This window comes from Oncorhynchus kisutch, linkage group LG23 (assembly GCF_002021735.2).
Source record: "Oncorhynchus kisutch isolate 150728-3 linkage group LG23, Okis_V2, whole genome shotgun sequence".
Lineage (NCBI taxonomy): Eukaryota > Metazoa > Chordata > Actinopteri > Salmoniformes > Salmonidae > Oncorhynchus > Oncorhynchus kisutch.
The window spans coordinates 25,111,427-25,124,177 of record NC_034196.2 but is presented as its reverse complement, the minus strand read 5'-3'; the positions used below and the strand labels follow the sequence as shown (position 1 = coordinate 25,124,177).

The 12,751-nt window shown below is 43.0% G+C and overlaps 1 protein-coding gene across 2 annotated transcripts in view; it reads right to left on the bottom strand.

Moving 5' to 3' along the window:
* The window catches only part of LOC109868633 (netrin receptor UNC5D), a 315,876-nt gene extending 308,396 nt beyond the window's left edge, over positions 1 to 7,480 (bottom strand). For both annotated transcript variants that reach the window (XM_020458331.2, XM_020458332.2), the window contains exon 1: positions 7,170 to 7,480. In XM_020458331.2, the coding sequence (XP_020313920.1) occupies positions 7,170 to 7,254 (85 nt within the window). In that variant the 5' untranslated portion in view covers positions 7,255 to 7,480. The remainder of the gene's footprint in view (positions 1 to 7,169) is intronic.
* Between the last annotated feature and the right edge of the window lie 5,271 nt (positions 7,481 to 12,751).

The window sequence follows — 12,751 nt, the reverse complement described above, 5'->3', positions numbered from 1 at the left end:
ATCCTGGACAAAAACCTGGTTCAGTCTGCTTTCCACCATACACTGGGAGAGGAATTCACCTTTCAGTGGGAGAATAAACCCAAAACCAGGCCCAATCTACACTGGAATTACAAGACAGTGAATGTTCCTGAGTGGCTGAGTACCAGTTTTGACTTAAAAATTTGTAGTCACTGTATGTGTTAGAAAATGTTAGAATTTGTTCCAATTTGTCATTAGAGTATTTTGTGTAGAATGTTGACCAGAAATTACATTTCAATCCATTTTAATTCCAATCTGTAACACAACAAAATGTGGAAAAGGTAAAGGGGTGTGAATACTTTCTGAAGGCACTGGACGTGTTTGTGAGATTCTCATCTTTCGATGGCAGGGTCATATTAGTGTGTAGCCCAAACAGTTCAGCCACTACAGACAGAATTTGGCAAATCAGCAGTACCGATTTCAGACGCTTCGTGGAACAAAATGGAGAAAACCACCATGTTTATGAGATTCTAATCTTTCCATATTTGTTTGTTGACCAAACTGTTTGGACGCTACAGATATGAGAAGACAATTTTCCACAGATGTGGTAGGCCGACAATGGCGGATGCAGTGGATTGCGATGCATCCCATACAAAAAACTGATATCTCTAGCTTAAAAAGGTGGATTTTGGAGGGGATGTTTTTATTATGCTAATTTGATTTCCACAGGGGCGTGGATATCGGCTCTAGGGGGTTAACCTAACTCCTAACCATCTAGCCACCTAGCTACCATTAGCCACAACAAATCATATGAATTGCAATTCGTAACATATCATACGAAATGAACAATGGACATCCACAAATTAATAAATACCATACCAAATGTAACATATAATACTAATTTGAGTGTCCCGGATTGTGTTACGTCTACCCCAGAGTCCAGTTTGTGATATTGAGCTCATGAATTCCTCCCGTTTAATGTCAGTTAAATCAAAGTGGTGGCTGGAGAGATGGGTTGCCATATTTGAGATAAATTAAACATGAGTTCCCCCACAGATGACTCCACTACATAGCCATTTATTCATACCCCTCCCCCCTCTCTATATCAGATGGTGAGAGTCGCAACTGAAACATCCAACAGCACTGTGTCAAACCTGCTGCTGCTTCTGTGTGTCTCTGTCTCCTCTCCTCAGCCCCAAAACTCAGGTCACTCCATTTAATATAAGAAGTTTAAGTTGGAAGTTTACATACACCTTAGCCAATCACAATTCCTGACATTTAATCAGAGTAAAGATTCCCCATCTTAGGTCAGTTAGGATCACCACTTTATTTTAAGAATGTGATATGTCAGAATAACAGTAGAGAGAATGATTTATTTCAGCTTTCATTTCTTTCTTCACATTCCCAGTGGGTCAGAAGTTTACATACACTCGAATAGTATTTTGTAGCATTGCCTTTAAATTGTCTAACTTGGGTCAAACGTTTCAGGTGGTATTCCACAGGCTTCCCACAATAAGTTGGGTGAATTTTGGCCCATTCCTCATGACATAGCTGGTGGAACTGAGTCAGGTTTGTAGGCCTCCTTGCTCATACACGCCTTTTCAGTTCTGCCCACAAATTTTCTATAGGATTGAGGTCAAGGCTTTGTGATGGCCACTCCAATGCCTTGACTTTCTTGTCCTTAAGCCATTTTGCCGCAACTTCGGAAGTATGCTTGGGGTCATTGTCCATTTGGAATACCTATTTGCGACCAAGCTTAATTTCCCAACTGATGTCTTGAGATGTTGCTTCAATATATCCACATCATTTTCCCTCCTCATGATGCCATCTATTTTTGAAGTGCACCAGACCCTCCGGCAGCAAAGCACCCCCACAACATGATGCTGCCACCCCCGTGCTTCACGGTTGGGATGATGATCTTCAGCTTGCAAGCCTCCACATTTTTCCTCCAAACATAACGATGGTCATTATGACCAAACAGTTATATTTTTGTTTCATCAGACCAGAGGACATTTCCACAAAAAGTACGATCTTTGTCCCCATGTGCAGTTGCAGTCTAGCTTTCTTTTTTTTATGGCGGTTTTGGAGCAGTGGCTTATTCCTTGCTGAGCGGCCTTTCAGGTTATGTCGATATAGGACTTGTTTTACTGTGGATATAGATATTTTTGTACCTGTTTCCTCCAGCATCTTCACAAGGTCCTTTGCTTGTTGTTCTGGGTGGTATGGCGGCTGCGTGGTCCCATGGCGTTTATACTTGCGTACTATTGTTTGTACAGATGAACGTGGTACCTTCAGGCGTTTGGAAATTGCTCCCATGGATGAACCAGACTTGTGGAGGTCTACAATTTCTTTCTGAGGTCTTGGCTGAGTTTGAAGGTAGGCCTTGAAATACATCCACAAGTACACCTCCAATTGACTCAAATGATGTCAATTAGCCTATCAGAAGCTTCTAAAGCCATGAAATAATTTTCTGGAATTTTCCAAGCTGTTTAAAACTAGTTAGAGCTAGGCAGAATACTGCCCCCTTTGGAAGAATTGCGTGCCCATAGTAAACAGAAAAAAAATCTGTCCAAAATTGCTAATATATGCATATAATAATTATTATTGAATAGAAAACACTCTAAAGCTTCTAAAACCGTTCAAATTATGTCTGTATGTAAAGCAGAACTCAGAGGGCAGCCATTCTTCCAAACTCTCTCTGTCAGTTGGGCCAACTTTGACGTCATCGCCCCCACCCTTCCCAACCAGCTACGGATCTGGGAACAGTTTCTATCTCTTCAGCGCGATGTCTCCTTTCAATGGAGCGCTCCCTCACCCTTTGGCGGGCTAAAACCTTCGGGTCGCGCGAAAATACATGTACTGTCATGGGCGCGTTGCGTCTGGAGCTCTCTTTGTTCCAAGATTCACCAAATGATGTCGGTTTGTCTGTTCGAGCTGAGAATTGTTTTGCACGTTTAGAATATCCTAAAGCTTGATTCTGCACTTAGTTTGACCAGTTTAGTCGAATTATAATATGTAATTTTGAAGTTTTGATGCGCAACCCCTAGAATTTTGGCTGCATTTCAGCCGGAATTTGTCGCGTTTGATAACCCAAAGACACAGACTTGAAAGCCAAACGCAGTTTTTGGTAAGTATGACTTCTTCCACGACTTCTGATCGAAGAACATCAAAGGTAAGGGAATATTTATGTGGTAATTTTGTGTTTCTGTGGACTCCAACATAGCGGAGACATATTGCTAATCTATGAGCGCCGTCTCATATTATTGCCTAGTGAACGAATTCTGTAACGTTAAAAATAAATGTAACACAGCGGTTGCATTAAGAAGCAGTGTATCTTTCTAACTATATGTAGAACATGTATATTTAGTCAAAGTTTATGATGTGTATTGCTTGTTATCTGACGTTATCTGCCGGAGCTATCATCATTTCTCAGGACATTTGAGTAGCATTTTTTTGAACATGGCGTCATTGTAAACAGAGATTTATGGATATAAATTGCATATTATTGAAAAAAACATAAATGTACTGTGTAACATGTCCTATTACTGTCATCTGATGAAGATTTTCAAAAGGTTAGTGAATTATTTTTCTTTTAATCCTGCGTTTGTTGATTGCATCTTTTGTTCAACATGGCTATTCAAATTAGCTGTGTCTTTGGTGGTGGTTTGACAGAAATATGTGCTATGTTTTCGCCGTAAAACATTTTAGAAATCTGACTTGCTGGCTAGATGAACAAGGTGTTTATCTTTCATTTGAGCTATTGGACTTGTTAATGTGTGGAGGTTAAATATTTCTAAGAATATTTTTGCATTCTGTGCGCCACTGTTTCAGTTGGGGGGGGGGGTACCCCTTGGGGAACCTGTACCCTTAACACGTTAAAGGCACAGTCAACTTCGTGTATGTAAACTTCTGACCCACTGGAATTGTGATACAGTGAATTATAAGTGAAATAATCTGTCTGTAAACAATTGTTGGAAAAATTACTTGTGTCATGCACCAAGTAGATGTCCTAACCGACTTGCCAAAACTATAGTTTGTTAACAAGTAATGAGTGGAGTGATTGAAAAACAAGTTTTAATGACACCAACATAAGTGTATGTAAACTTCCGACGCTACTCTGTACAACTGCAGGCGATGTCTCGGTGGGCTTCTGATATAGTGGATCATGAAACAAGTATACATAACAGAATAATATAACATGGAAACAGGCATTAGGATATTATCACCAATGGATGAGTGAGCACACATAAGAGCTGATCAGTTTTATCAATGGTCTGGATATATCCATTATCCTCTATTGAGATGCAGAACAACGAACATCATTAGGGGTAGGAAGCTACTGGTGCCAAGACAGTAAGAATGAGGAGGAAAATGACAGAGGAGGGAAGAGTAAAAATGACAATAAGTGTTATTTACAATCCTGAAAGGATGGGGATGGATCCAATGCCTTATTAATAAACTTAAGCAGACCGATGCACCGTTTCCCAATACACAGTATCTCAACCTACTCGGCCACAACCCCAACAGCTGAATAGAGTCCTAAATCTAATATTTATATTATGCAGGTTCAAGTTGATTTCAATACTTGATATGCAAGAATCAAATCCTTAGGGCTATTTCCCTAATTGACTTGCAAATGCCTCATTGTAAGATATGGTTTACGTTAAGTGGGTGTCAAGAGGTCAGGGTGGATTCAACAGGGAGGAGAACATCGTGATAGGGTCCAGTGAGACCCATAGCAGGACTTACAGTGCATTCAGAAAGTTTTCAGACCCCTTGATTTTTTCTACATTTTGATACGTTTCAGCCTTATTCTAAAATTGATTAAATTAAAAATGTTCTTCATCGATCTATACACAATACCCCATAATGACAAAGCAAAAAAAAACATTTAGAAATTGTGGCAAATCTATTAAAAATAAAAAACACGAAATTGAGCTCAGGTGTCCTGTTTCCATTGATCATCCTTCTACAACTTGATTGGAGTCCACCTGTGGTAAATTCAATTGATTGTACATGATATGGAAAGCCACACACCTGTCTATATAAGGTCCCACATTCGACAATGCATGTCAGAGCAAAAACCAAGCCATGAATTGTCCGTAGTGCTCTGAGAAAGGATTGTGTCTAGGCACAGATCTGGGGAGGGTACCAAAATATTTCAGCAGCATTGAAGGTCCCCAAGAACACAGGGGCCTTCATCATTATTAAATGGAAGACATTTGGAACCACCAAGACTCTTCCGAAAGCTCACGGCCAAATTAGGGGGAGAAGGGCCTTGGTCAGGGAGGTGACCAAGAACCCAATGGTCACTCTGACAGAGCTACAGAGTTCCTATGTGGAAATGGTAGAACCTTCCAGAAGGACAACCATCTCTGCAGCACTCCACCAATCAAGGCCTTTATGGTAGAGTGGCAAGACGGAAGCCACTCCTCAGTAAAAGGCACTTGACAGCCCGCTTGGAGTTTGCCAAAAGGCACCTAAAGGACTCAGACCATGAGAAACAAGATTCTCTGATCTGAAGAAACCAAGATTGAATACGGGCATAAATGCCAAGCGTTAAGTCTGGAGGAAACCTGGCAGCATTATGCTGTGGGGATGTTTTTCAGCGGCAGGGACTGGGACACTAGTCAGGATCGAGGGAAAGATGAACGGAGCAAAATACAGAGAGATCTTTGATGAAAACCTGCTCCAGAGCTCTCAGGACCTCAGACTGGGGCGAAGGTTCACCTTCCAACAGGACAATGACCCTAAGCACACAGCCAAGACAACACAGGAGTGACAACTCTCTGAATGTCCTTGAGTGGCCCAGCCAGAGCCTGGACTTGAACCTGATCGATCATCTCTGGAGAGACCTGAAAATAGCTGGGCAGCGACGCTCCACATCCAACCTGACAGAGCTTGAGAGGATCTTCAGAGAAGAGTGGGAGAAACTCCCCAAATACAGGTGTGCCAAGCTTGTAGTGCCATACCCAAGAAGACTCTAGGCTGCAATTGCTGTCAAAGGTGCTTCAACAAAGTATTGAGTAAAGGGTCTGAATACTTATGTAAATGCTATATTTCCGTTTTATTTTTATTTGATAAATTTGTCCAAAAAAATAATATCTAAAAACCTGTTTTTGTTTTGTCATTATGGGGTATGTGTTGATTGATGAAAGTCAAGGGGTCTGAATACTTTCTGAATGCACTCTATAATCAGTCGAATCGTACCAAACAGTCTAATGATCATGTTATTCACCCTAACACAATTTAATTCTCAAACGAGGTTAAGTTGCAATTACAACATTTTCCAACTCCCACCTTTTCCAACTCAATCAAATATGTCCAAGCTGTCACTATCAACTATGTGTTACATAAAAGAGCAGTATTTGGGATGTGAACCATTCACTCTCTCCCGGAGAGACCATCACAGCAACACCTGTCAATGAATAGAAGAACTGACAGAGCGGTGCGAAATGAGTTTTAATTCACTCACGCTAAATACCAATAGGCGTCTCTCCGGGAAACATTTGGACCATCATGAACAGCCAGTCTTTATCTTGAATATTGTCGCGTGATTAATTGTAGCTTCACTTCAGCCTTCTGTACTGTGTGTGGGTCGATGGAATAGGCTACACCGCATTATATCCACGGGTGTCCCCGCTACGCATCACATCATGCAAAATATCTTGACAGTTAGTGGCCATGGAAATCAAATGTTTTTTATATGTTCTAGCTTGAATTCACAAATGTTATCGTAAAAACATCCGTAACAGAAACTGATGGCGACATGTGTAGCCTAAAAGTTCATCAAGGCAGAGATTAATCAAACAGCGAGCGTGGTTCGGATTCACATGCCTGTTGCAATTTCGATCCATACGCAGGTTCATGACACAGTTCAAAACCGGGGATAAAACGCAGCATAGAGAAACATTTTAACTCCCTAGAATAATCATTCCAAAGGTCAAATTTGATGGAACAAAATATTTGCACCATATAAACTCACATGCATAGGCTATAACAGGTGCTACAACTGCGGACTTGTGTTGAGAAGAAAGGGAAATATTTCAAATGCGGATAAAATAACACAAATAATGGCAAAGTTTAGCCTTGTGCAATTGGATGCCATAAAACACACCCTGACAACTTTAGAGCAAATACCTGCACGTGCACAACACAACAACAAGCACTGCTGGTCTAACAAAAAAAGTCACATTTTAAACTGTTCTTACCTCGGGCCAAGGTAGTCGGGAACTGCAAACAGAGAAACACAACGATGCCCAAACTCAGGTAGCATCCTCCCGAAAACTGTCCCATCACTGCGCCGGTTTTCTTCCTTCCTATCTGACCCGGGGATTCTGCGCGCGGAACTTGAGCATTTGCAATCGTTGACCTTGTCACCAGTAACAGGTTACCCCGCACTGATGACGTTTAGACAGGGCCAGTCTGTCGCCACCTCAGCCGAGGAAGGCTAACAGTGGCGGCATATCTGGTTCGCAGAGCAGACAGTGAGATGGATAGATGTGTGTGTTTCGGTGGTCGGGCAGCCTGTGAGAGAGAGTGAAATAATTAAACCTCGCAAGCCAATAGCTAGCTCTCGGTTTTTGGGGCGGAGAGAGAGAGAGAGAGAGAGAGAGGCTGGGGTAGAGGTGATAGGCTACTGAGGAGAGAAATCCAGATTATCGACAGAGAAACCACAGATGACCACTGTGTGAGTCATCGAATCAATTTAGCGACACAATCATCTATCCAGTTTTTCCTTAATGTCAGTGCGGAGTCATTTTTAATAGATGTTATCCTTATGATGCAAACCGCCAGTCACTTAGCTGAAAACAAATGCTTGTGATTTATTTGCTTGTGAATTATTTTTTAGTCCTTTTAAAGGGAAAATGTATGAAGACATTACCAACGAAATTGGATTCTCTGGGTATAGGTTTCAGGGAATCATTCAAATAGGTGATAGACGACAATAAAATATGCCTGATGTGGTCCTCCTGCCCACCCCAGCCAGATAAACTAGCCCTGGGGCACACCTAGGACTAGAGGTTTCATTAACCCAATGATTACATGATTATGTGTTGTTAACATATCCTGAGGCATTCTTAACCACTTTGATTGAGAATATTGTAAACATTATTGTGCAGAATACAATAGGCCGTCAGCCTCCCAGCCTTTCATTTCCCATCTGTTCCATGGACTAATGCTCCACAGAGTGGATTGACATTGAGTAGTTATGTTAACCAACATATCAACGCACAAGGCATGACCCAGATGCAGACACAGGAGGCAGATGGTTGGAGTTTTACAATGTTTAGCAGGCATTGTAAAACAGGCAAAAGGTCAAAACCAGATCAGAGTCCAGGAGGTACAGAGTGGCAGACAGCCTTGTGGCCAGGCAGTACAGAGTGGCAGACAGCCTTGTGGCCAGGCAGGCAGGTACAGAGTGGCAGACAGCCTTGTGGCCAGGCAGGCAGGTACAGAGTGGCAGACAGCCTTGTGGTCAGGCAGGCAGTACAGAGTGGCAGACAGCCTTGTGGCCAGGCAGGCAGTACAGAGTGGCAGACAGCCTTGTGGCCAGGCAGGCAGTACAGAGTGGCAGACAGCCTTGTGGCCAGGCAGGCAGGTACAGAGTGGCAGACAGCCTTGTGGCCAGGCAGGCAGGTACAGAGTGGCAGACAGCCTTGTGGTCAGGCAGGCAGTACAGAGTGGCAGACAGCCTTGTGGCCAGGCAGGCAGGTACAGAGTGGCAGACAGCCTTGTGGCCAGGCAGGCAGGTACAGAGGGGCAGACAGCCTTGTGGCCAGGCAGGCAGTACAGAGTGGCAGACAGCCTTGTGGCCAGGCAGGCAGGTACAGAGTGGCAGACAGCCTTGTGGCCAGGCAGGCAGGTACAGAGTGGCAGACAGCCTTGAGGCCAGGCAGGCAGGTACAGAGTGGCAGACAGCCTTGTGGCCAGGCAGGCAGGTACAGAGTGGCAGACAGCCTTGTGGCCAGGCAGGCAGGTACAGAGTGGCAGACAGCCTTGTGGCCAGGCAGGCAGTACAGAGTGGCAGACAGGCTCGTGGTCAAGGCAGGCAGGTACAGAGTGGCAGACAGCCTTGTGGCCAGGCAGGCAGGTACAGAGTGGCAGACAGCCTTGTGGTCAGGCAGGCAGTACAGAGTGGCAGGCAGCCTTGTGGCCAGGCAGGCAGGTACAGAGTGGCAGACAGCCTTGTGGCCAGGCAGGCAGGTACAGAGGGGCAGACAGCCTTGTGGCCAGGCAGGCAGTACAGAGTGGCAGACAGCCTTGTGGCCAGGCAGGCAGGTACAGAGTGGCAGACAGCCTTGTGGCCAGGCAGGCAGGTACAGAGTGGCAGACAGCCTTGAGGCCAGGCAGGCAGGTACAGAGTGGCAGACAGCCTTGTGGCCAGGCAGGCAGTACAGAGTGGCAGACAGGCTCGTGGTCAAGGCAGGCAGGTACAGAGTCCAGAAACAGGCAAGGGTCAAAACATGAGGAGTAGAAAAAGGAGAATAGCAAAAAGCAGGCAAATGGGAAAACCGCTGGTTGACTTGGAACATACAAGACAAACTGGCACAGAGAGACAGGAAACACAGGGATAAATACACTGGAGAAAACAAGAGACACCTAGAGGGGGTGGAGACAATAACGAGGACAGGTGAAACAGATCAGGGTGTGACACAACAAAAACAACAACGCCATAGAAAAACCAATCCGCATCTGCATTCCATGTAAATCAGTGGGAGTTGACTTTCTCAGGCACAATTACCCTATTCGGTGAAGATTCAATAGTTTATTTCCTAGGGTCCTCATCGGAGGTCAGCCCTTTAGATGGGGTTAAGTGCTTGATATCATTGCTCAAGCAGGCATAACCAGCACTATAAAGGGAACCTTCACAGCTATACACTATGTGGGGTGTTTTTCCAGTTTCCCTACATAATTGTGAATGATGAGAGGGTGTTCCAGACATAATTATACACTATAGCTATATTTTTGAATTTTTTCAACCAATGACATCATTGGGTGATTAAGCCTGCTGTATGATATACAATGAATGGAGTTATGTGTTGTAGCAATTATTGTGGCCTTTGGGTTTCGCCGATTGTATGATCACGCTAGCACCAAGTAGATATGCTTGTTCTTGTTCAATAGAGCCATTGGACATATCTCAACGATGTTCCTATTTGCCAGGATATTGCAGGATATCTAGGTTGACTCATTTTCCCTGGCTTTGTAAAATGGGGACAGTGCTAGTTTACAGGTTCACAGAATTTATGTTACCATGCACTGTCGATCTGAGATTGCTAAACAATGGTCTTCAATGGCTGTTTCTGATGATTCCTCTTTCCAAGAAGAGCTGGACGGCTAAATAGTTTTGAAATGTTATTTTACATCGGAACACACAGCCCTATTTATTTGAGCCAGAATACACTAAAGAGGAGTTGAGACAGAGATAAATAGAATTGCGAGACCAGCAAGCAGTAAGCATTTCACTGTAATACCTATTGTATTCGGCTCATGTGACAAATAGCATTTGATTTGACAGACTAATATACTGTTTTATTAAAAACTGTTTACTGGCCAGCAAATTAAAGTTTAAATGATGCACCAACTCCCTGCATCATTTGACTGAAGCTAGTTTATCCCAATACATTTCATTAATATCACAATTAATTGAACCAGAATGTCATGCCCTGACCTTAGTTTTCTATGTTTTATGTATTATTTTGGTCAGGTCAGGGTGTGAAGAGGGTGGGTATGCTTGTTTACCCTGTCTAGGGTTTTTTGTATATCTAGGGGTGTTTGTTGGTCTAGGTTTATTATAGGTCTATGGTGGCCTGAATTGGTTCCCAATCAGAGACAGCTGTTTATCGTTGTCTCTGATTGGAGATCCTATTTAGGTTGCCATTTTGGTTTTGTGGGTTATTGTTTATGTGTAGTTGCCTGTCTGCACTTGTGTCTTATAGCTTCATGTTTGTTTAGTGTTCTTCGTGTAATAAAAGAAGAATGTATTCTTATCACGCTGCGCCTTGGTCTCCTCATTATGACAAACGTGCCACGGAAGTTGAAGTTAAATACTTTATTGGTTTCTGATGCAGCTGCAATCCTTCAGTCACATGTCAGTACACAAATATTATATAAAACATCAATATACACTACCGGTCAGAAGTTATAGAACACCTACTCATTCAAGGGTTTTTCATTATTTTACTATTTTCTACATTTTAGAATAATAGTGAAGACATCAAAACTATGAAATAACACATATGGAATCATGTAGTAACCCCCAAAAAGTTAAACAAATATATTTTATATTTGAGATTATTCAAATTGTCACCCTTTGCCTTGATGACAGTGTTGCACACTCTTGGTATTCTCTCAACCAGCTTCACCTGGAATGATTTTCCAACAGTCTTGAAGGAGTTCCAACATATGCTGAGCACATGTTGGCTGCTTTTTCTTCACTTCGTTCTGACTCTTCCCAAAACATTTCAATTTAGTTGAGGTCCGGGGGATTGTGGGGGGCAGGTCATCTGATGCAGCACTCCATTACTCTCTTTCTTGGTAAAATAGCCCTTACACAGCCTGGAGGTGGGTTGGGTCATTATCATTTATTTTTCAACAAGACAGTGTTACTAACTCCAAACCAGATGGGATGGCATATTGCTGCAGAATGCTTTGGTAGCCATGCTTGTTAAGTGTGCCTTGAATTCTAAATAAATCACAGACAGTGTCACCAACAAAGCACCCCCACACCATAACACCTCCTCCTCCTCCATGCTTTACGGTGGGGAATACACAAGCGGAGCTCATCTGTTCACCCGCACCACGTCTCACAAAGACACAGCGGTTGGAACCAAAAATCCCCCATTTGGATTCCAGACCAAAGGACAAATTTCCACCAGTCTAATATCCATTGCTCGTGTTTCTTGGCCCAAGCAAGTCTCTTCTTATTTTTGGAGTCCTTTAGTAGTGGTTGCCCGGTAGTATATATACTGAACGAAAATATAAACCTAACATGCAACAACTTCAAAGATTTTACGATTCATATAAGGAAATCAGTCAATTTAAATAAATACATTTGGCCCTATTCTAAATAGATATGCACCTGTCAGTCATAGATATCTTTAAAAAGTAGGGGCATGGATCAGAAAACCAGTCAGTATCTGCCGTGACCACCATTTGCCTCATGCAGCGAGACGCATCTCCTTTGCATAGAGTTGATAAGGCTGTTGATTATGGCCTGTGGAATGTTGTTCCACTCCTCTTCAATGGCTTTACGAAGTTGCTGGATATTTGCGGAACACGCTGTCATACATGTTGTTCCAGAGCATCCCAAACATGCTCAAAGGTTAACATGTCTGGTGAGTTTGCAGGCCATAGAGGAACTGGGACATTTTCAGCTTCCAGGAATTGTGTACAGAAGAACCCTTTAAAGTTTTAGATTGCGCCTTTTTTTCATAGCACCTTCTTTTCTAAGAGTGTACTTATTATGTTAGTGGGGCCAAATCAAGTGTAGTCTATTACCCAGACAACGTTTTTTAATTAATCCTGGGAAAATGCCTTTGCTGACGGTGGTGCTAAACTCAAATCATTTTTTTGCTTTTCAATTTTCTGTTTAGATTGGCAGGCAGGTCCAGGGGGAACGCATCCCCACTTCAACCCTCTCTCTCTCTCTCTCTCTCTCTCTCTCTCGCTCTCTCTCGCGCATGTGTCCCTCCCACCGCTTCTGGTCTCAATCAAACTCTTTCTTTGGGTTTTCAGCCCGGCAGTCCTTTCAGAAAGCACAGTTGTTATTAATGTTCCCTTTTATGTG